The sequence below is a fragment of the Pristis pectinata genome, chromosome 17 (assembly GCF_009764475.1).
Source record: "Pristis pectinata isolate sPriPec2 chromosome 17, sPriPec2.1.pri, whole genome shotgun sequence".
Lineage (NCBI taxonomy): Eukaryota > Metazoa > Chordata > Chondrichthyes > Rhinopristiformes > Pristidae > Pristis > Pristis pectinata.
Genome location: NC_067421.1, coordinates 30685476 through 30710996, shown reverse-complemented (window position 1 = coordinate 30710996; position 25521 = coordinate 30685476). Strand labels below are relative to the sequence as shown.

The 25521-nt window shown below is 40.2% G+C and overlaps 1 protein-coding gene across 3 annotated transcripts; it reads left to right on the top strand.

Annotated features, from left to right (window-relative positions):
* Positions 1-9643: 9643 nt before the first annotated feature.
* LOC127579401 (uncharacterized) lies at positions 9644-23892 on the top strand. 3 transcript variants are annotated; one of them, XM_052032179.1, is made up of 7 exons: positions 9644-10106; positions 13666-13776; positions 14666-14821; positions 18940-19076; positions 19924-20074; positions 20336-20471; positions 21304-23892. In XM_052032179.1, exons 1-7 carry the CDS (start codon positions 9771-9773, stop codon positions 21402-21404), a joined length of 1128 nt encoding a protein of 375 aa, XP_051888139.1. In that variant the 5' UTR covers positions 9644-9770; the 3' UTR covers positions 21405-23892. The 3 variants fall into 3 exon arrangements, with proteins under 3 accessions (XP_051888139.1, XP_051888141.1, XP_051888140.1); XM_052032181.1 differs by lacking the exon at positions 18940-19076 and having other exon boundaries at positions 19928-20074; XM_052032180.1 differs by lacking the exon at positions 13666-13776 and having other exon boundaries at positions 9671-10106.
* The last annotated feature ends 1629 nt before the right edge of the window (positions 23893-25521 follow it).

Below are 25521 nucleotides of genomic sequence, written 5' to 3'. Positions count from 1 at the left end.
CCATATCAATCCACCTATTTGGGTGCAAATGCCATTAGATGGCAAAATCTATCCTTCCCATTAATTGAGATAGCATTTGCTGCTTTCTTCAAGGGTTCTATACTACCATCATCCTTTGTGTTGGGAGACATTTCCTGGTTCAGTTTCCTGTTTCTGCAAAGTAACCTGATCTGAGCCACTTTGGCAGTTGAGAATCTTTGATTGGCTCATAAAGAGAACTAGCCAACATCACCCCTTTGAAGTGGTTTCCAGTGAATAACCTCTGGAAAGTAGAGGTGTAGGTGTTGTATAGAACTGGGTTTGATTGTGTTTCCTCCTGTTCCAGATATTAAGAGTGGCCACTTAGCTAACATAGTTGTGGGATATTAGCCCCTAATAGAAGGGTATCCCAGGATTTTTTTCAGGAGAGGAGAGAAAAGTGGAAGAAAAAGATTGTGTACTTCCATGTGAAACATGGCATTTATCATAACAATGCCTGCACCTTCCAAGCTAACTGGAGTGCCTCAACATTGGTTGTATAGAGTTGGTATTGATGAGATTTAAATTTATAAAGCACCTTATCACATTGAAATCTCTCAAAGCACTTTACCAAATTGATGACTGTTGGAGCACAGTGACTTATTTGAATACAATTGTGGTTTTGTGTACTGAGTTAGAAGAGTGTTCCATTTGCAGCTAGCAGGGGTGAAAAAGTAATGTTTTAAAGTGTTAGTCTGCCTGTAGTGCAATTCTTCAACTTGGTCCATATTCGCTTCTGTGGCAATAATCCTGCCTAAACATCTGGACAAAAGTAAGTGCTTATCTAATTAGTATAATGGATACTATTCCCCCTCAGTTAAAACTGAAGTTTTATTACTTGCAAGCTCCTCTGACATTTGAGCCACAACTGTTAATCCACTTGTTTGTTGAAACTCTTCAACATTTACTGTATACTTAGTTTCAGAATTTACATACTGCACCATTCATCACATCAACATGTTGTTTATTTCATTCTTCAGCAGAATGAGTTGAAATCCTTTTTCAATATTCTCCACGTTAGCACAAGTGCAACACCATGGTTTCCATTTTGTTGAGTTGTATATTTCAATAAATCATTTCATATTTTTTCCAGTAAGGTATAGTTCTTGTAAAGAGAGGATGGTGCTTATTGTTACCAGGATTCTTGCTTCCAATTAACACTCTAAAAGAAGCATACATGCTTTTGAAAGACACATTAGTGAATGTAATTGTCATAGTTTACTCCCCAACTGCCAGTGTGCATTCTTAATAGGAGTTTACACTCTATAGAAATGTGCTGCTGTATACCACAGCACAAGACTGGAACTTTGTTTACATGGTAATTTCAGTATGTTATATCCTATAACTTGGGGGTTTACAAGTGCAGATTGCTAGTTTTATAAGAAATGAAAATGGCCAGTTTTGCCATCCATATATAAAATTTTGTATTGATCAACAGTATTTCTCAGATTTTGCTATTACTAGCAGCAGCTTCTGGGGAAGATTTGGTTGCAGAGAAGAGCTAGTAATCTACCAACAATATAAAAGTTCAGACCAATAAATAATTCTGCAGCTCTTAGTAATCAGATACTGCCTTTCCCTATTGTACAACACAAAGTCAGGTAATGTACCTCTGTAAAAATCAGTGAAGCCCAAAACTTCACAAGCTGGCAACATTAAAACTGAACCAAAGGTAACAGGTTAGGATCAAAGAATAGACATTGAAGGAATTGGAAACATTTCACAACAGGTGGATGTCTGGCTCACCCCTGCAGTGTCGAAGTTATAGTTCCGTATCAGTGAATTTCACTGTAATAACCGCATGGAACATCATAGTTATATACACCTAATCATTCATCTGGATGTTAAGTATCATTGAAATGTTTCCTTGAGTACAAAAATCTAGATTGGCAGTCCAGTGTACCAAGGAAGGTGCTGCTTTTCAGATGATTAGCTGATTGTCTAAAACAAAAACACAGAGCTTTTCAAAGGTAAGTTTGCCCCTTCATTGTGTCTTCAACCAATTTCAGTAAAATAGGTTATCTGGTGATTTTCATTTTCCTGTTTAAGAGAGCTTTACCTTTGGAAATTGGCTACTACACTTTCTACATTGCAACACTGCACTTCACAAGGTACATCATTGGCTATGAACGACTTTGGGGCATAAAAAGAGCATGAATAGTACTCTATCACAGAATATGTTTTACTGTGAATGAAATTCCTGATGGTAAAATTCCTAGTGAACTGTTTTACCTGGAGTAAGGATCATGTGCAGGGCAGGAATGAATGAATTGTGCCAACAAGGATGTTATTACAGCAACCTGCTGCAATCTGACAACTAGAATGGTAGAGTATTGCAAAGACTGAAAGAAACTCCTCTCCCTCATCCATCCAGCTCCCAATAGAGTAGATGTGCCTTCTGGGACCAGTTCCCTTTCAGCCTCTTGTTGACCGAAATGGGAATGGATCCTTATTCTAGACTAGTGAAGGTATTGCTGGTGCTTTTTTAAGAGGGTAATTTTCAGAAGATCCTGAAAAATCATCCAGACTTGCTCCCTTGAAGTATCAAGATGGGAGGGAGAAGATGGATAGTAGAAAATCAAGAAAAGCCCCACTTCCCCTGCTGAAATTTAAAAGGAAAATAGAAATGGAGCAGAATCTCTGGATAACACTCAATACTTATCCCTTAAGGGGTGAACCTTGAGCACTTTTGCTCTATTCAGCCCCTGGAACTTTGGGGCTTGCATTTTTTAATACTTTTTCCGGACCTCTTGACCATACAGCATCCCTAAATTAAGCAATTTCAAGAGGTTCCACAGCTCTGATTATCCTGATTTTCGCTTTCAGGCTATCAGTATCTGCTCTTCACTTGGAGTTTATTGGGAATTGATATGTGGAGGATGCCAGGTACAAACATATCCAATGAACTTTCCATTCTATATTGGCCTATCATTCACTAGACTGGGAAATTAGAATGAGGTAATTCATATATTAATGCAAACAATACAAATGTTTATCAATGCCATTGTTGTGAATGGAGCCCAGATTAAAGGGAAATAAAGTCACCTCTCAGATACCCACAGAGAAGAGAGTTCAGGCAATGTCCAATGGGCATGGATTCAGAACACAAAATTCAGACATTTTAGTCCTAAATTGGAAGAGCAGGGAAACTTCAACCATAACTAATTTGGGAAATAAACATGGTACAACTGTTGAGGTCACTGTTTTTGGATAGAAAATGTGCACTGTTATTAGATGAAAGAACAAATTTTCTTATTGTGACAAGTCAGCAATGTTGAAGTGGTAAATTGAGGTTATGAAGCCACATTTATAGATTTGGGTGTTGCCTGACAGATGCTTAGAAAACCATTGACACCTTCCACCTTGGCCATTATTTTCCATTGTGGCCCATTGAAATTGGATTTGATGACTTCAGGGTTTCACAGCCAATGAAGTATTTGAGAAGGGTAATCACAATTGTACCAGAGGCTAATGCACCAGGTAATTTTGGTACAGGAAGGTCTCACCAGCTAAGAAGAATTTAATAATCAAATTGTTTTTTATTGTTTTGACTGAGGGATAACCGTTAATTAAGTCTATATGAGAACATTCTTGTCCTTCTCCAAACGTGACAAGGTACCTTCATATTCAAATGATATGGCAGTCTGAGGCTTAGTTTAACATTTTGTTGAATAAAATGATGGGGAGTACTTGGACTGAGGTGGCGTTGTAGACATGTTCATGGACTGCAGCCTCCATACTCAAGGTAAGAATTCTTCAGCAGGGTAAAGGCTAATAGGAGAAGGAGTTTTAGATGCACACAGTCTGCATCTAGCCTGAGAATGCCTGATGCTAACAATTATCAGCATGAATGATTTGATACTTTATGCCAGGAAGACAGCATTAGGCCTAATATAGTTTCAGAGCCAAGTTTTAAAAAAACATAAAAGCAACAATTGAAAAATAAGAAATCTTCCACTGGTGCAGTATAACAGGAAAGTTGTCTGTTAATACTTCATATCCTTATCCCATTCTCAAAAATCATGGTTTCAAGCACTGCTTGCGATTTAATTACAGATATTAATTTTTCACTGAATTGTTTGTGTCCTTTTCATTCCGTGCCTCACCTCTCCATGTCTCCTAATCTGTTGTTTTTCACTATGGTGCCCTTATCTGAGATTGCAACAATCAATCACATTCATGACTGATGTCCATACTTTGTGGGTTCTCCATCTCCACAGTCCTCTCATTGAACACACGTTTTGCATGAGAAAAAAACGAAAAATAGACTTTAATTTATATAGGACTTCCCTAACAACTGCAGGACATATTACACTTCACACCCAATGAAGTAGTCAAGTTAGACACTTGTAACATAGGAAATGCAACATCCAACTTGTACAACACAAAATCTGCTGGAGGAACTCAGCAGGTTGAGCAGCATCTGTCGGGGGGGGGGGGGAGGGAGGGGGGTGGAGAAATTGTTGACAATTTGGGTTGAAACACTGCATCAGGACCAGCAGATTTTGTGTTGCTCCAGATTCCAGCATCTGCAGTCTTGTGTATCCACTTTGTACATGCAGAGTACAAGTAAATAACAAAGTGAATGACCAGTGATATTGGTTTGGGATAAATATTTGCTGGACAATGGAGAGAAATCCCTGATCTTGAGCAGATGTCCTGAGATGGTTTTGGTGATGTAAGAGGTGAGACGGGTTGTTGGTTCAGAATTTTAATCGAAAGGCAGCACTTCCAATGTGTAGCATTCCCTTACAACTAAACGGGTCAGCCTTGATTTTACGCTCAGGTGTTTGGGGTGGCTCTTGAAGAGATACCTTCTGACTCAAAGATGGGAGTACTCCTCACTTAACCTCAGCTAACACTGAATGTCACAAGCATTTTTCCGAACACTCCAGGTAACTTCGCAATCTCTCATAATCTCAATGTTGGCTAATATTGTTGAGCATTCCCTTTCTTTGGCTGCCATCTCCTTTTCAAAATTTACCAATTAAAAAGTCTAAGCTCAACCCTTCAACCAAATACCTATTCCCACTTTTCCTTCCTTCCTTATGTTTTCCATTGCTACCTTATCACCAATCTCGTGATCATTTATTGCATCCATCAGTTTATCAACTTTGGATTTCCACCTCAACCAACATTGCAAAGGCCCTTGTGTAACTCAATTTTGGTTCATTTTCCCTTGACAATTAATCCTTGTCCTTCAATATGGTTTTCACATCTTTCTCTTCCATTTGGCTATCATAATGCACGTTCGCTACCCTTATGATTCCATTCCTTTCTATCTCACTGCAGGCAGCATATTTGCTATGTATTATCCTTTCCTCCCATTACCAGCAACCAAAGGGTTCATCAATTGCAAAACTCTCTAAGTAGTTATCTAAATACACCCACTTACTGATAAAGTTCATAAAAGCTCATAAGCTGCCGTACATATGTAAAATGATACACAGCTTTACCTCTTCAACCCTGCCTTTTATTCCAGCTTTGTTGCTTTCGTGCTTATTTAAAGACTTACTAATGTTAACTGTCACCAAGGCAAAAGACATCCTTTTGTGATTTCAAGAAAAATAACAGTCCATCCAACCCTCACCTGCCCCCTTCGTAATTGATCCAGTGATGAAACCAATATGCGTGTTCACTTAGTCTTATTTATCCAAACTGCGCCTTGACTGGATATCTGGTCCATCATTAAAACATCCACTTAACCTTCCAAAGAAAGATCACCTTCCTGCTTCATCACAGGGATGATAGAAACCCTCCTTCATGCCTCTGTCATCTCCAGACTTATTCGATGAACTGATTGCAAGCCCCAAGTGCTCCATCCTGTGTTATCTACAAATTTTACAGAATTCTTTTGTCAACCTCCTACCCAACCACAAATTTTATTTGCCTATACTTAACCAAGCAAATGTCATGCTAATGATTTCAAAATCCTTGTCTTTGTATCTCCTTGGTCATGCTTCACAGAACCTCTTGTTCGCACCCTCCAACTTTCTAGACTGGATTACTGGGCATCCTACCCAGTATTAATGGACAACCTTCAGACAAATTGGCCTTAAGACCATAGTTCCCTTCATGAAAAACTCTGCCTTTCCACAAGCCTCTCATTTTCAAAACCATTCATGTCCGAAAGCATTTACACCTGTCTTTTCAATCATAATTGCTACCACTTTTTATAACGGTTTCCCTATCCCTATTTACAGTGCTAAAGGATTTATATGAACAGCAGTTGTCCTAATGTATTCCTGTTCATTCTGCAGGAATTCTAAGATGCAGAGGTATCATCTCCGAGGGCAGAATCCCAATGAAGCATCCAGTTTGATTATAAACCGGTTTCAAACATTTGTGTTAGACATTTGTGGGAACGGAGACAAACAGAGGAGCACGTGTTTATTAGTTTCTGTGCTGCTGCCATGCTGGGAAGTGGCTAATTTTGAAACTGACATTTTAGGAACAATAGAATAAGAACACAATTTAGCTCCTGAAGTTCTCTCATTCCACAGAGCAATTATTTAACACAAAAGCTCTTTGTTGCCTAAATGATAAAATTACTATAGTATCTTTTTCATATGAATTTTATACATGTCTAAATAATGCTATTTTATGACTAAAATCTTGGCTGCACTTTGAGAAGAATTGTCCTTGCATAATGAAAGTGATTCCAAGGGAAGTGACCCTTGTTGCTAGTGGGCTGTTTGTGACCAGAATCTGAGCAGATAAGATATGTTCAGCAGATAACCTCAGGCTGACCAAATAGTAATGTGCGTTAATATTTCACTGCGGTAACAGACGTCCTTGTCTAGGGTTGCTACAGTCACTTTCATGGCAGATATCAATTCCAATGTAATTTTTGTGTGGCCCTGATTTAGTCAACAAAGATCAAAACTGCTGTTGATCACATTCCACCCAATCAAATGATAGTTAATGGTATAATTATCTGGTTGCTGTGGGGGTGGATTTGTAATGTTTCTTCAAAGGAGGATACCAAATGCAAAAAATCTTTTTGTTCTTGGGAAGCAAAGTGCAAATGTATCTGACTTTCCATTGGCCCTGTTTTTAGTGTCAAACATTTGTTTCCATATCACATGATTGAGACAGAATTTCAGAGGCAGAGACATACCGCATTATGTTCATTTAAAATATCAACCTTTCTGATTTAAGGTTATTATTTTGGATACAGGAAGTTTAAAGATGTATGTAAATTGAGCTTTGTATTGCAAATTATCTGCTAAATAATTGCTTGCTTCCATGTAACTAGATATGGTGTAAATAAATTTGATCATTAGTTTTAGCCTGAATATTTGTTCTTGCAGTGTGGTGTTTTATGCCATTTCAGAGAATACAGGAGTACAGTGTTGGTTGCTTCTAACCTGAACATTTCAGTATAAGAGAAATGATTAATCAATGGTGTCTACTCCAATACATATATAGATATGGGAATAAGAGACATACTTTTAATGCCTTTCTGATTTAGGGACATCCTAAGGCACTATTCTAAAGTAATTCATTGTCTTTGGTGCCATCACTGTCTCGATAGAGGAACAACTACGGATAAGTAGAGCAAAGTTAAGTTGGGTGGCCAGAGTGGAGGTAGCAGTGACCTTGGGGAAGGTAGCAGCAGCACTTTGAGCATTCCTGCTGCACGTGGCTCCATACTGAGGTAAATATATTCTCAAATAACTATCTTATAGTTTGAGGCAAGGACTTGCCATCAGTCCACAAATTGGTTTGCTTTTCATCATTGCAGTCAGAATCAAAAGTAAATGGTAAACTTAGTTTTTATTTCAAATGAAGAGTCATTAACTCTGATTTTCTCTCCATCGATGTTTTCATACCTGCAGAGCATTTCTTGCATTTTCTGTTTTATTTCAGATTTCTAGCATCTTCAGTATTTTACTTTTGTGTTACAGAATGTTGAGGCTGTGTTTAAAGTTAAACATAGCCTCAACAAGTCTCAAAACATTGCATTTCTGGTGCTTTTTGTAGTGGTTAATGAGCATTGATAATTTCATAGTTTATTATACCTGCTCTCTAATTGCAATGTTAGCATTATTGAGAAAGCCTCAACTAAGCTCAGCAAATCTTTCCCGAGCAAAGTCTTGTGTGGGAGTGAGGACGGCACTTGCCATTGAGCCCCATACTTGCAAACACAAAGGGCAAATGACGACTTACTTCAGGCATGGAATCTGAAAGGAAATACTTTAAGCCTTTACCAATGTGGTAGATCTGTGCATTCCTTCCCACTATATTGAAGGCTTTGTGAGTCATTTAGTTGCTGAGAAATGGGGAAACCAAATTTTTATGCCTTGCTTCCAATATGAAATGCTGCTTGCTTAAGGTAAGGTTCTTTCTCAGATAATCCACTCATTCCTTTGTTCAGAAAAGCACCACATATCATCTGGTCTACCACCTGTGCTGCTTCAGCACTGTCTTAATGATGCCAATATTCCCATCCGAGACAGAAATAACAAGTGATAAACTATGGTCTGGGGATTGAGAAGGCAGTACCATGGTTGACTGGGGGAGGAGTGGTGTGGCTTTTGTTGGGGGAGGGTCTGAAAGATAGTAGGTAACTTAAAGAGACCCGACAACAAAATGCTGGAAGAGCTCAGAGGGTCAGGCAGCATCTTTGGAGGGAAATGGACAATTGATGTTTCTGGTTGAGACCCTTCAAGACCTGAAATGTTTCCTGCCCATATCCCTTCACAGATGCTGCCTGACTTGCTGAGTTCTTCCAACATTTTGTTTTTTTGCTCTAGAATCCAGTATCTGCAATCTCGTGTTGGATTTCCAGTGGCAAGTTGGGACCTGCTCAGCGAATCTCATTTCAAAATACCACAGATCAAACAGTGCTATTGAAACTTAGTTGGGCTGAGAACCACATGAACTAATTTTCCTGGCAATGCTCGCTGCACAGGGAATTATGTGCAAATCTAACATGGAAAATGGTTGACCTGTACTAGCATAATTTGTAACAGGGAGTACCTGGCTGCATATCTGCAGTGGCGTGATTTGATGCAGAAACTATTGCAATTATATACCACTCGGGAAAAATCAATTTTAATATGACTGAGTTACTTTGCCATACTCTTATTATCAGGGGTGTTCATTGTGGTAGCTCACGAGTTGTGGATTTGCTTGGGTCCCAGTGGTGGCTACACTTGCAAAAAAACCTTTGGCTGTAAAACATTTGAGATGCCCAGACAGTGTAAAAAGTGCTCGATTAATGCAAGCCTCCCCCACCCCAGCTGAATAGGAGCAGCATGCAATTAGAAAGCGCCTTTATCAACAGTAAAACACTTGAAAGCACATTATAAGAGCTTCAACGAACAAAATTTTACATCAAACTGCATAAAGAGATACGACAATAGATGTTTGATCAAAGAGGTGGCAAAATGGTCAAGGTTTTGAATAGGTGTTTCTTTTAATATATAACCAACGATATTAAGCAATAGGGGGAACTGAAATTAGGTCACATGTTATCATAGAGTAACAAAAGAGCCTGTGCCTTTGCAGTAACTTAATGTTGCTCCCGTTCCTGTGAAAGACATTGGGTCGCTTTATTACCAATTAGCGCTATATCAATGCAGGATATTATATAATTGGCGCTTTTAGTAAAGCTATTGCCGCACTCAGCCAGCAGCGGGTGGTCTTTGCGTTAGTTTCCCGTATATTTTGTTGTGGGGCGGGGGTTAGTTCAAACACACGGGCTGGCGGATGGGCCCCGGGCATCAGGCGGAAGAGGAGCAGCGATGGTGGGCCGGCGGGGCAGGGCCAGGGACATCAGCAGCAATTCGGCGTCGGGGCTGAGCTCGCTGCCCTTGGCCCGCAAGCTCGCCTACTTTGACGGCGAGTTCGAGCGGCTGCAGCGGGAGCGGCGGCTGCCCGCGTCGCGCTCGGGGCGGCTGCGGGTGCTAGAGCCGCTGCTGCGCTGCGGGGCCTGCCTTTCCCCCGGCCCGAGCGGCGACGGCAGGCTGGCGCTGGCCGCCGGCGTCCTGCTGCTCCTGCTCCTGCCCGGTTGCCTCCTCCTCTGCGGCGGCCCCGCCACCCGTTTCTTGAGCTTCTGCGGCCGGGTTCTGCTCATCCAGGTGGGTGTCCGCACTGCGCTCTTTCCTGGGTGGGTTTGCCCCGGGCCCCCGCGAGAGAGAGAGGCGCTGGAAACTCCCAGCAGCGAAGGACCAGCTGCTCTTCACTGGTAGCTCCTCATGGCCTTGCACTGCATTCGTCTACCTGCACTGTACTACCTACTCTGTAACTGTAACACTATATTCTGTTTATTTTGTACTACCTACATGCGCTTGTGTATATAGAATGTTTGCAGGCCATCCACAGAAACCAAAAGCTTTTCACTGTATCTCTGTACTTGTAACAATAATAAACCAATTACCAATAGAGCAATACATCACAGAAACAAGCCCTTCAACCCAAGTCCACATTGCCCTAGATCCCTCAAAACCTTTCCTATCCATCTACCTGTCTAAATGTTTATTAGGCATTGTAATTATACCCACCTCTACTTGGCATGGTAGCGTAGCGGTTAGCGTAATGCTATTACAGCGCCAGCGATGGGAGTTCAATTCCCGTCGCTGTCTGTAAGGAGTTTGTACGTTCTCCCGTGTCTGCGTGGCTTTCCTCCGGGTGCTCTGGTTGCCTCCCACATTGCAAAGACATACGGGTGGGTTAATTTGGGTTTAAAATGGGCGGCGCGGATTCATTGGGCTGGAAGGGCCTGTTACCACACTGTAAATAAAATTTTTAAAAAATTTAAAAATTTAAATTTAACTTCCTCTGGCAGCTCCTTCCATAACTCTTTGCCCCTCGTTGAGTCTGTCTCAGTCGCACTGCAACCTCTAGACTGTTTAGTGGGATCCATGATTGGAATTTCAGAAACGAGAGGGCAATTTTCTTTTCCCTCTGGTTGTCAGGAGTTTGGACTTCAGAATCAGACTTATTATCACTGACCTATATGATGTGAGATTTGTTTTGCAGCAGCAGTACAGTGCAAAGACTTGGTCCTTTTTACTCATTGGCATGATGGTAGGGGCATTGCCTGTAATCCGACCCCTTGAAGTGAGTGGCTTGTTGGGCCATTTCACAGGTCATTTAAAAGTTAACCATAAAGCTGTTTGTTTATTGGCCTTGGTCTATATTTTACATCAAGAAGGAAATTACTGACCCAGGTGGGGTTTTATTTATAATGATCCAATCATTTCTGTTGTCACAATTAACAACATTTCCAGATTTCTCAGCTGCACTGGTGAGATTTGACCTTGCACACTTGAATCATTTGTCCCGCCCTCTGAATTTCTAGTTTAGTAATTTAACCAGAAGGCTGCTGCATCCAGAATCATATGTTGGCCAAAACAGATAAAGGACAGCAAATTTCCATAAAAGATATGAATGAACCAGATAGGTTTTTAATGCCAATCCAGTAACTCACAGTCATCATCACTAACTATTTATGAAAATCAAAAAACTGCAAATGCTGTATATCTGAAATAAAAATTGAAAATGCTGGAAACATTCAGTGGGTCAGGCAGTATCTGTGGAAAAAGAAATATTTGAAGACCTAACTTTTTATTCTGGGAAATATTCATCTTCCATGGCCTGATTTCAAATTCTAGATCATTTATCTGAAATAGATAAGATGGTCACCATGCTACCACACTTAATCAACTGGTTAGGACTCTGATTTAGTTTTGAGACTTATTTTAAAGTGAAGGAATGTCTTTGGAATTATAGAATGGTACAGAAGGACGCTATTTGGCCCATTGTACCTGTGTTTGCTCTTTCATAGACGAGTCCTATTCCCCTTCAATAGCCCTATATTTTTTTTCTTACTTACATAATTCCCTCTTGAAAGTTGCTGTTAAATCTGCTTTCATCTCTGCTTCAAGCAATGCATTCTAGATTATAACTGCTTATATTGCAAAAAGAATAAATATCCCCGAGAAACAAAGGACTGCAGATGATGGAATATCTGGATGAAAAACATGATGGTGCTGGAGGAACTCAGCAGGTCAGGTAGCATTTGTTGTGCTTTTCTCCACAGATGCTGCCTGACCTGCTGAGTTCCTCCAGCATCATAGTGTTTTTCAAAAAAAATCCTTTTTTTTGTGTGAATTGATGAGTCTGTGGTTACTGACCACTGGCACTGCAGTTTCAGCATATTTCTCCATCAAGACTACTTATGATTTTGAACTTCTATCAAATCTTTTATTCTCTGTTCTCGGGAGAGCAATCCCAGATTTTCCCTACAAGTTCCTTATATTCAGTACCATTCTAGTAACTCTCTTCTGTCGCACTGTAAAGCTTTGATGTCCTCCCTAAAGTATCTGGAGACCTATCCAGTATTTTATATTTGGCATAATGCCCTTGCTTTTGTAAGTGTGGCACTGTTGATAAAACCAAGAATCCTCCAAACAAGTGATCTACTTTAGAGAAAAAAAATTGAAAAACAGTGTTTAAATGATGAGGGATTCAAAAGCATTGGTGTTTAGAGAGACCTGGGTGTCCTTGTACATGAATCACTGAAAGAATGTGCTGGTACAACAAGCAATTAGGAGGACATATGGTATATTGGCCTTGAATCCAAGAGGATGCGAGTAAAGCAGTAAAGATACTGAAATTATTTAGAGCCCTGGTGAGCTCATGTGATTTAAGATGATCTAGTTGGTCAATTAATATAATATCTGTTCCTAGTTTTATGGAAATCACTTTTGAATTACTTCTTGAAATTTTGCAGAGTAACAATACTTATTGGTCAAGTTTAAGGGGAATAAGAAACTGTACAGACAGCTCAGTTATAAGCTGTGCGCCAGTTAGATTATTGGGGTTTAGTCTGAGAATAGGAGTGACAATGGGAATATCACTGCCAGTTTGGCTACGTGCTGTTGACAGGGCTTCTGTGCTTCACTGCTTTCATGCTGTCAGATGTTGACATCAGATCAGGTGCCAGAGTTACATCCATTTTGATACTGCAGTTTTTGGGCAATGGATTAGATCAGGTTTGCTTGAGATATTCTAGCTGCAGGCTTAAAATGGGGGTCCTGATGCTGCTTGCAGTGTGTTGGTAATTTCAGCTGCAGCTTTAGTAGTAACAAGTCCTGAGCCCAAGCTGTGGCATCAAATCCCAACTTCAGAACTTGACCAATGTTAGTAGGAGTGATCTTGACAGCAAGCTGGGACAAAAGGTGATATTTGGGATCTTGGTTGCCTGGGGTAATAAGAGTTTTGGGGTACACGAGAGACTGCAGATGCTGGAATCTAGAGCAACAAACAATATGCTGGAGGAACTCAGTGGGTCAAGCAGCATCTGTGAGAGGAAAGGAATTATTGACATTTTGGGTTGAAACCCTGCATCAGGATAGTTTTGAGGATGCTTTTGGCAAATGATGCTACTACAGGGCTGGGCTATTGTTGCTATTGGGCAACCTGATTCCAGACCTATGCTGTTGATGCTTTTGGGATCGTGGACCAAGGAGGACAAATCACAGTATTGGGGTTTTAGCTCCAGGTCAAGGGCCGTGACAGAATTTTTTTTCCTCCATAGAGTCTAGTTCCTTTTTCTCTGGAAATTTCACTCATCTTAGTTCTGGAGTTTGAATGATAAAAAAATTCTCATGGAAACACATTTCTTATCTTTAGTTGCTGCCTTATTGGGATTGGACGCTGTACTCCAACACAGACTGCCTTATCAGGAATCCCTATTACTTTGCGAGAGGCCTTGAGTCCTTGCAGCTCACAGACTGCATCAATGTGAGTTCAGAACCATTGTGACAAAAGTTTCTAAAATTATACCTTGAGATCTTTCTGAAGCTGGAGTGCAACTTTAAGTGAGAGAGTTTAGATCTTATTCTTATCTGAAGATTACATTGGCACTCGCTATTTTTTCCTTCAAGCCAAGTTGTATTGTTGTGGTCAGGCTAACTATAAAGAGATGGGATCGAATAGTTTGACTATCTGTCATCATCTCTCAGACAATATTTATGAACTATACTGATGCATACTCCTATTGGAGATGGTGTACTTTGCACAAGTGTAATATAAGAAACACAATATCCCTTTGACTTGTGTGTATCTTTCCTGCTTGTTAAGTGATCAATGTGGCAAAATTCAAATGAAGATTTTCTTCATTTAATTGTGGTAAAAATAATATTAAGTCAGTGGGTTTTTAGAGAAAAGGAGTTTCACTGATAGCAGAATCAAGCCGTAGGGTTTTGTATGCATTTCTTACTTTATTGTCCACCTTATATATAATTGGACATTGTACTCTAATGTCTTCGTTGAATTAAGGTGGGTTTGGGCGACTATAATGGGCCTTTCTTTTCTCAAGCGTAGAAAAGGAATATTTTGCCAGAATTTGAACTAATTACTGGTCACTATCTAGTGACCCATGTGGTCAGGACAATATTAGACACCACTAACCTGCCAAAATTGTAGCCTAGGCTCTTACATAAACTGAGACTGCTTGAGCAATACTTGGCATCTGGAAACTAAATTGTGGTGGAACTCATGCTTCAGGATACGACTTGGGGGAAAATAAACATTGTAGAGAAATTTGGTTATTCTCTGCAGTGAGAATCTGTTTTAAGTTTTTTTTAGTTTTTGTTTGAAACCTTGAATGATTGCATGTCTACTTTTAAAGGTATGCCAAAAATACCCAACAGTGGAATCCCTGCAGAAAGTGGATCCAAAAGTTGTTCTTCAGAAGTATCTGCGTCAGAACCTACCCCTTGTAATAACGGATGGGGCAGAAGAATGGGTTGCGCTGAGAGAGTTCACTGTGCCATTTCTAATTCGGGTAAGTGCATAAGGAAGCTTTTTCTGCTGACTTGGTGTAACTTCTAGACTCATGCTTGACTATGATTTTGTCTATATAATGGATTTCACCTTTTTGGTCTGCTAAACCTGCCCTTTTTTTTTTGGAGAAGAGCCAGTTGAGAGTCCTGTCAACTTTGGTAGAAGGAAACCCAGGATTAAGGAAAAAGCAAAACATCTTGGAGGCATCAGTGTGGAAAGTGTTATCACCTGAGCAGACACAACACACAATAAAAACTTGGGAGAATGGAGTCTTTACAGGAAGCCGGGTGGTGGAGATGACGATCGAGATACTGTAGCTGTGGGAGTTGGTGGGCTTATAAAGGAAATTGGTAGCGAATCTGTCTCTTATGATGGAAATATGGATGTCAAACAAGGGAATAGTCAGATATGAAGGATGTGAAAGCAGGGCCAACAGTAATTACATCATTCAAGTAGTAGTCCAGGTGAGGCCTCACAAACACCAGGTACAATTGCAACAAAACCCTCCTATTTTTGTTACAATTATACAGGGTGTTTGTGAGGCCTCCAACCCCTTTGCAATGAAAACCAAAATGCTGTTTGCTTCCTTAACTACATGTTGGATCTGCTGACTAGCTTTAGAACACCCAGGTCCCTCTGTACTTCACTTGCGTGCAGTGTCTCTCCCTTTAAATAATAACCTCCCTTTTGATTTCTCTTACCTAAGTGCTTGACCTCACATTTCCCCACTCCATTTGCCAGTCTCTTGTCCATTCACTCAATCTATCTATATCCCATCGCATAATCACAGTACCCTTATCACAACACTCTATTCCATCTATTTTCATATCATTGGCAAATTTGGAGGCCTTACATACTGAGTGGTCTAAGTGTCTTCAAATCATTTGTCCTTTGTCTGGACTACTGAGAGCTCATCTCAGACCGAACTCAATGTAACTGCACTGTGTAATGAATTGACCCATACGATCGGTATGCAAGACGAGCTTTTCACTGTACCTCGGTACAGGTGACAATAATATACCAACACCATTGGTGTTTTCTCTCTCTCACTGCCCCATAAGCACACCAAGTCATCACTCATTGCAGACTCTTAAAGAGCATGCTCACCTGTGTCATACAGTCAGCCATCTTGCATTGCTCCTTTGCTTGGCCCTGAGCAGTAGTCTGAAGCCAGCCCACACTACCATAGGTCAATGAGGAAGTCAGTGTGGATTGGAAGGGAAAGGGGACAGCATTGCTGGTGCCAGACTGCAGCCAAATGGAACACTGTGACATAGTGCAAGAAGTTTGAAACTCACATATAAGGCAGTGAAACAGGAAGGCAGAAGGATGTGAAATATTACTGAAAAATGTTATATTTATGAATGTTTGTGTTCTTTTGATTTTCTGTAGTAATTCTGAATGCACAAGAACTGTTGAAATACATCCTTGTTTAGGGCACATTACAACCTTTGTTTATGCAGAGACAAGTGACACTAGTGTAGCAGTTGCTGGCATTACAGCAGTACCTGCCCTGCTTTCAGCTAGAAAATGTTTCTAATAATGTCACCATTGAGGCATCCACGTGAATAAGTGCTAAGTGCTGCAAAGGCACTTGTTAGTCTAAGCACATCCTGTGAATTTCGCAGGCTGCTCAGACAGCTTCCAGGGAGTAGTGGTCAATTATTTGGGTCCCTGCAGGCTGTCCCTTTAAGGAAACACAGATGCAGCCAAGTGACGTGATATACAGCTAATTGTTCTGTGAGTGTTAAACACAGGTTCTAGGTTGAACCCAAATACTCCAATATCTGTTAGCAAGAGGTAATGCGCAGTGTGCATCTTGTAACGCAGTTAGATGCTCCATGTGATGCTAGGAGAACAACAGATCCTCTGTGGGGAATTGAGCCAGTTTTGCATTGGGCACAATTTCACACCCAATTGATTCATGATATCCTCTACCCTGGGCTAAGTGGCTTTTATTTATGATCTGTGCATAAAATTTGAGTGTAAATGGATGTAATTTTTAGATTACTCTCTGGTATCGGGGGAGCAGGGAGAGGCAATTGCTTCCTAAAAATTCCCCAATTAAGCGCGTGACAACGAATTCCTTCTAGTGATATCTGTCGTTCTGCCCCAAAAACCTCTAGGCTGGCATTCCCAGATGACAAGTTTGGGTGTCTTAATTGCTGCATCTGATGCACAAGCACACTACACATATTCATGTGTTCATTTGTGAACCAGTTCCTCCAGCATTTTGTGTGTGGCTCCAAATTAATACAGGAGTTTGTTTGTGCTTGTGTACAGGATGAGGAAAGCCTGTAAGGTGCATACGTGCTTTCCTTCATCTTTCAGCTGGTTTCACCTTCGTGCACTAAAAGCTAATGGTTTCCTGAGGAACTGTAGATGTAAAATTAACCTCTGGAATCCTGTTCCACAGGTCAGTGAGATTTCCATGCATAAAAGTACAACCCTTGCTTCCTCAATTTGTACGTCACTCTTTAATTTTACTAAGGCCATTGCTATAAATTCTTCACAACATTAACTCCAGAGTTATTGTGTTCTGCTTAAGTTACATTGCATTAAATGTGCAAGTTTATGAACCTTGTGGCTGATGAGGAGGATAATGCCTTGAGTTGTTATCTCCTGGTTATGGATTTGAGATCTGCTGGATTGTTGAATTCTTGATCTCAGTGCTCAAGTTATATTTTCATCAAAGTCAGAATTGCCTGACCATGTTAGGGAGTTTGAGGGGAAAGAGCAATGAACCCAAATCTCACCTTGCAAGTAGTAGTAATTCCGTCTGGTCCAGCAGGGCCAGTTATTAAACCATAGAAATATAAGGCATACTGGGAGGTCTTCTGGTTCATCATAAGCAGCTTTAGCATCAAGATTGGGAACTTGATACTATTCCCAGGGTAGGAAATAGGGTGTGGTTTGGCAAGTGCTTCTGAGGATGTGGAGAAGATGTCAGTCATGCAGTTCATTGCATGAGAAAACAGCTGTAAACCATGATACAGGGGAAACAAGAAACTGACTATAACCTTTATTTATGTTGTGTTGGCAAAATGCCTGCAGATAATTTACAGGACAAACATTGACATTGAGTTAAGTGAGAAGTAGGGCAGTGGACCAAAAAACTTGATCAGAAAGATATGTTTCAAGGACTGTGCTGAAGAAGGAAAAAGTGACAGGGACAACTCCAGAGCTTGGGTGGTTAGCGGTTAAAGGCACGGCCTTCAATGGTGGAACAATTATAAGTGAGGGTGGTCAAGGGCAGAACTGGAGTACGGCGGTTACATTGGAGGTAAGAATTTTAAAATTAGGGTGTTGTTTAACTAGAAGCCAAAAAGATCAGCTAGTGCAAGGTAAAGGGTGAATGAGATCCTGGATGCAAATACACTGCTAGAAGAGATTTTCATGATCTCAAGTTTATGAAGGGTTGAATGTGATAGATTGCCCAGCAATACACTGGAAGAGTTTGTATGGAGGTGAAGAGGGCATGGAAAAGAGCAGGTAGTTTGTTTGGAGTAAGATTAGACAGATTTGTAGGTGTGGAAATAGGCCTTGGTGATATCATTGATATATGGCCCAAAGCTCATTATGGGATAATTATGATCCCATGGTTTTGAAGAGGTTATCTTAGCCTCTGATTTGGCAGGCAGAAGGATGGAGTTGTTGCCTAGGAAACTGAGTATATTGCAGTGAATGAAGACAATAACCTTAGTCTCCCAATATTTAATCTGTGGATATTTCAACTATCCAAGACTAGATTTTGAACAAACAGTCTGATACTTTCAAGTCAGTGAGAGAGGGAGGCGGTGGTGACAATCATTAATTGTTTACAGCTCATGCACCACAAGTAACGTAGTTGAGAAATAGGAGAGATCTTTGAGGGATGCCAGACATAAAGAAGCAGGTATAGGAAGAGAAGCAAATTTAGATCAATATCTTGTCAAAACTAATGAGAATGAAACTAAACTAGGGTGGTCCCCAAGCCAGCTGGATAATAGTGGAGAGGTATTGGTGAAAGATGCTGTGGTCAGTTGTGCTAAAGGCCCTGAGACAGATCAAGGAAAACAAGTTCAAAAAACACTTAGACTTAAACAAAGGATTGAATCTGTGTTGCTGTCTCTTTTACAGTTATTCAGTGAACATCCAGTGCTGCAAAACACAATTGTGTGCAGTTACTGGGACTCTCATGACTCTCTGGAGAAAAGCCCAAGTGCTTTCTTAGGGAAGGTCCATCATCAGAGGCTTGCCCAGTGGGCAATTCAGTGGTAAGACACAAGGCTTCTATTTTACCTGATTAATGCAGGGTTAGATTCTCCTATGCATCTGTTCCAAATTCAGTGCAGTGCAGAAATGTCTTTTATATTAAAAGTCTTCCTTCCAAAGAATTGATTCTGCCTCCAAATTATAATCTTGGTTGTGTCTTGGAAAGTACCTTCTTGCTTATAGCAACAAATTACAACAAACAAGGTAGATTATCTCCCAATATATGAGCAACATTTGAAAGAAAGTCAGTAATTTGATTTCTTTTTCTGTCTTTGATCAACTGACTTGCCACCAAAGACAGGAATGGAGGATTTCTGAGTCGGCTATCATGATCAAACTTCCAGTTGAAACAGTGGCACTCTGCTACTGGACATGCTCTGCCATCTCCCACAGCTCTCTACCTATTGACTCTTGCAATTATGGCAGTCCCATTTACTGATATTGAGATTACACTTTGTCATTTCAGCTGCCACTTATTGTCATTTTAAGTTTCCTGATTAACCCCTACATAATAGGTACCCCACTGATAGCAATTTTCTCCCTGTTAATCATTAATTTTGGAGAGACTCTGATGTGTTTTCTTCATTCTTGGGCCATGTTGCTTCATATTGTGTTTCACAGAAATGTTGTACATTGAAATTGCATTGTCCATTATTTTCCTCCCCCTTTATAAATTCATCTGTACTTTTGAAATGGTGGTGAATCTCTCTTGAATTGGGAAGTTGGTTGGTCCTAAATTAGTGTGGCTGTACCCAACATGTGAATTGAGCCAAGGCTATTGGTCAGATTTCAATCATGATTGTTGACCACTGAGTGGAGACAATAGATAAGTCAGTTATTTCTCCACAGGAAGAATTGTAACAAAGCAGCAGCAAAGGTGATCCGTGGATTTTATCAGCGACCTTACTTCCTCCCTCCAGTGGTGGAATTGGCAGAGTCCAACTGGTTGCTAATGGCATCACAAGCAGAAAATGGTGGCACAGAGGACAAATTTATAAAGGTAATAGAACTTGCTCCAATTAGACAAGATGCGAATGAGTGGTTCATAGTTTATATTATATGAACATTGATGGGCCTCATACTTTCTCGGTCTTTTTATACATTCTATTTCTGATGGCATCCCAAACACTTCTGGGGTTAGTTAGAAGACACATATTGGTATATTTCTTTGATAATGGTAGTTTGTGATCTTAATTAATCTGGACTGGAGGAGCTATGTGGATTAAATGGTGATCCAAGTGACTTTATTTTTCCTCTGAAGGTGGGAGATTATGATGGGGACTTGCTGATGTGGATTGCTCAACTACAAGGGGTTTTTGAGATTCAGCTCTTACCCAAGGACATGTGTGCAAGCAATTGTACCCATTACACGCTGCAGCTCTCTCCTGGTGAGGCAGGTATGCAAAGTTGCACTGATGGAAATGTGATTTTTGTGTCATAATATGTACAGTTCAGATTCCCATTCTTTCTAATGCAACAGTGTATGGTGTATGCTGATTATGAAATGTGTTGAAAAGCAAAAAAAAACAGAAAATACTGGGGATATTCATCAGGTCAGCCAGCATTTGTGGAGAGGGAAATGATTTATTCAACTTTCTCATTCAACAGTTTTTTCTTATTTCAAGAGCTTTATTTTTATTCAAGAGCTTTATTTTTATATTCAATTTAAAGGTGGATCCTCCTGTTAATGTTAATTCGGTGTAGCTAATATGGCTTGAAGGAGACATTAGATGTGGACATCTGCTGGACTTTTAAATATTGATTTGGGAAGGTTATTGCCCTGTTTTGTGCAATACGGGACTTTTACAGAAAAGGAAAGTCTCATGTTGAAGCTGTGATCTGAGTTAAATTGAAATACTCAAGGTTACAATCAACAAGATGTAGTTGGCTTCCACGCTCTACAGAGAAAAAGACCATTCAAGATGACGAGAGATCACTAACTGAAAAGTAAGTGGGCAAGAACAAGTGTGCCTAGCATGTTCCCAATAGACCAGTATCCAGTTGATTCACACATGAAGAATGATCATTGGGATGAGATGCATGAGGACACGAGTAGTATATTCTGCCCATCATGCTTGTTCCACAATTTAATTACGTCATTGTACCAGAGGCCATAGAACAGTGACCCAGCACAGAGAACAAGAGAGGAATGGAGAAAATTTTAACTATAAAGAAAAGGAGTATTGATGGAGTGTTTGGTTAACTAAATGCATGTTTGCATATCTCTAGTTGCTGTACCACTTCAGATGTGGGAGGTTCAGTATCGTCCTTTCAGTTCCACTGCCATTGGAATTGCTGCAACAGGAAACTGGCTTCAAGACTCCAGGTGATGGTGCCGGAAGTGGTTCTGCAAGAGCATATCCTGCCTCAGGAAATTTGGGATTTGAACAGCGGCCAGTGTATACTGCTTTGAGTTTGTGCTGCATCCCTGGAACCTGGTTGGATCATGTCACCATTTTTTCCCCCTGATTGTTTAGAGGGTTTGATTTATCAGTTTTCTAGAGTTACTGAAAGGATAGCATTATAACATCGTTCAGCTGCTGGATGGAGAAGGATGTACAGTCTGAAGGTATTGCAGTGGGTTGTACATCTACAAGAAGTAACATTTAATAGAATATTTACCTTGAATATAAAAGGGCTAGAATGACAGAGGGGAAGTGATGTTTTGGTTGTATAGAGCCTTGTCAACCCATCTTCAAGCACACCACAAAAGGGAATTTTTCTTTCGGGAGGGGTCACAGCTCAGATGCACCAGAATGGCTGAGGCTTCTAAGGTTAAGCTATGAGAGGTTTCACCAACTTGGCTTATTCCCATGAAAATAGAAGTGGGAGAGGTTATCCAACTGTTTGAAACAAATAGGTTTGGATCAGTAAATAAGGTATTTATGGTGGAGGAATTTGGAACCAAGAGAGCATAATTTTTAAAATTAGAGCTAGCAAATTTTCGAGTGAAATCAGGAAGCACTTTTTGAACAAAGTGTAGGAAAAATCTGGAATTTGCTCAAAAGACTATGGATGCTAGGATTACTGAACTATTCAAAACTTCACCCAATTAACTTTTTTTCAGTAAGGACATTAAGGGATAAAGAAAGGAAAATGGATCCATTTTAAATGAACATTGAGGGATACAGATCTGAGGAGGCTGGTGGAATGCTGCTCATCTCTAGGGTGATGTGTATTTTGCCTGGAAGCTAGAAGGGAAGCACCATAGCTGTTTATGGGGGAATGGTGTAGTTCTTGGAGAAAAAGAACAATCTCATCATATAGAGGTGGGCAAGGGCTGTAAATCTCTGCAGGAAGAATGTTGGCTGCAGACTGCTGAATAGAATAGGGCCACTGCAGGAAATAAAGTGAGATGTATGCTTCTGTGTCGTGGAAGGGAAAGGGACTTCAAATGTGCTTCACAAGGGGGAGGGAGTTATCAGGAAGAGGGGAGCTGTACATCTCTGCAAGGAGGAGGAGAAAAGGATTGTAGATCTCTTCAAGGAATGTGAGAAAAGAAGGATAGTTTCAGATCTTGTAAGAAGGGCCATCTGTTGATTTTTAAAAGGTTGAGTGTCATTAAGCTCTCTGGGTCTTGGTTAAGTCACTAATTTGCTGGATGCTTGGGGGTTGAGAAAGAACTGTACTAGATCTGATTGAAGTAGTAAAAGTTTGGGAGGTACAAACAAACTAACATCCTCACTCCTACCTGTCTTTTGGTTGTTCTTGACAAGTATACAAGTGATTCAGAGTACAAAGCTTTGATTATGGAACTGGGGAATGTGGCTTCAGCTGTGGGAAGAAAGATTAAAATAAGAATTGAAAAGTGAAAATCTGAAGTACAAACAAAAAAAATGCATTTATGAATTGAGCATTTTGATTATCAGAAGAGTAAAGTGAGAGTTTTGTTTATCAGAAGAGTGATCCAGGAACAGAACTTCCTTGAACTGAACATTTTACTATATTACTGTAATATTAATATTTTTGATCATGAGCTAAAGACAAGTTTGCTGCTCAGCATTAACCCCTTTGCTGCGATAATAGTTTAGATCTCAAAGTGCAAACAACCTAACCAGAGGTGTGTAATGTAGAAGGGATTCTGATTTCTACCTAGGAAGCCATAAAACATGCCATGGATTAACCTATGAATGAAATACAGTGATATTTGTTAAGCTGAACTTTGATAACATTCCAGTTTTACAGCCAACCGTAATTTTATTCATTCTGTGATTTTCCTTGAATGTCAAAATGAGAATATGAAATAGCTATTTTGGAAATGTAAAAACAAAATGTTTTTTTTAATAGAATTTTTGAATTGTGCTGCATTCTGTTACTGAGAATTCCACACTTGAAATAAACTTGACAGCAGAGCACCCATATCTCTGTTTTCTGGGTACTATCCCTGAGAGAATTCATGGTTCACAGACCTCACACCTGACAGCTGAGCAGATTTGTGGGTGAAATATAAGCGTCGTAACTACTAGCTGTTTATATAAAGCCACCAAAGTCTTAAGCAATTAAACTTGAAACTCATGGAAAGACAACTAAAAGGAATCTGGGCATCATTCTGGAAAGAGCACACAAACAACATCTAGCCGAACACTGCCTTGCTGCACTCAGCATGACTGTGTGAGTTCAGACTGCTTGTCAGTGGCAGCATCTTAGATGGTGCAACTCATTAATCTGAACAGATTATTGTGTTATTTGCAAACAGTGCCTGAGTGTGCCACTGTAGTTTAGCAGTGCAATTTCACACCCACAGTAATTATGTTTACTTTTTTGTTGCATTTGCAGTGTGTAGGTGTTAAAACATAAGCTGCTAAAGTTTTTGCCCTACAAAAGACGAACCTTTATGTCCTGGCTACTTTGCAACGCTGCTAGATTTGTGTCTCACAATTTGTTTTGTAAAATATTGTGATCCTACTTTATATGACAAGTTGCTAGATTCAACAAGTCACAAAAATAAAATCCAAATATGAGTTTATCTAATTATTTATTCACAGCCTTGCCAGCAAAGCTATCATCCTGTGTTCATTACCCATTACCCTTGAAAGTGCTAGAGAACCACCTTGTTGAACTTTAAGTGCTATTAACATTCCAGGATTTTGACACAGCTGTAATGAAATTACATTATCTATTTAAGAAAGGGTGGTGCATAATCTGGAGGCAATGCTTTGCCCTTGTTCTTGTTATACTTCTCTGTGGTAGAGGTCAGGGATTTGGGAGGTACCCCATTGTAGAGGCTGGGGATTTGGAAAGTACTTTTGGGAAAAAATCTTTGAGTTACTGCAGTGCATCTTTTAGTTGGTACACCCAAGCAGCCATTGTGTGACAGTTGTGGAAAGAATGTTGATAATATAGGTCATGTAGTACAGGATGGTGTTGAGCACAAAAGAAAGTATTCCAAACACACTTCTACCTTGTAGATGTTGGAATGATTCTGTGGAATCAAAACATGATTCTTTTGCCGTGGAATATCCAGATTAACAACCAACAACCAGTATTCCTGGCACTCCTCTTCAACGTTCTTCATTGAGCCAGCATAGTTGCCTGGTTTGATAGTCAAGGTACAGTCATGGATCAAGACGGCCATCAGGCTAAGGTTTGTGACTGAATACAATTCTGAGCCTGCAGAAGTACAGAATTTATTATAAATATCCAGGTTAAAGCTGATGGATTTGCTTTGAACCTATCTCATCAGTGTAATGATAGTGCCACAGGGATCTGCCCAGGTATAAAATTAAAAACCGACCTGAATCCAACTATGGCCAATCCAAGTATTTATTTGGAACCCAAGTACTTTTTATTTCCCAGCATGAGCCAACAGAGAGGCATTACGGAAAAGCATCAACGAAGATGCTGATCAAGAACAGAGAACATGTGATTATTACTAAGCAAATTGTCCTAACCTGGATAGGTTGGTTTAGCCTAACCTGATGCAAACCCAAATGTTTTGGGAAAAATATGTACCACCTGAACCCAACAGATATAGTTGGCTCCTGTTAGGCTAGGGTCAAGTAGCCAGATACTGGTGTAAAACAACGTGATGATGGAGGGTGTCCTCAGTGAAGGAAGTATTTTATTTTACAGGTTCTATTTAGCAGTAATACCATTTTGTTATGGACAGATGCATCCAAGAAAATTAGATTTGTGAGCGCCAAGTCCAGTATTTTTTGTTCACGTTGATTTTTCTCACCACTGCTGCAAGCTGAGTTTGATAGGTTGTGTCTTTCAAATCCCTGCCGCAATGACCTATAATGGCACTACTGAGAAACTTTTGGTCTTGGGCCGCTGATCTTGGCGCACACTAGGAAATGAGTGTGCAAGTTTGGCTTCTGATAAAAGGTGGGACAGAAAGATCTTCATTAGGGACTGAAGGACCTCATTAAACTGCAGAGTAATCAGTGCTGAAATGGCCACTGCTGCTAAAACCAAAAGAATGAGTTTTGCTGCCATTTTGTACCA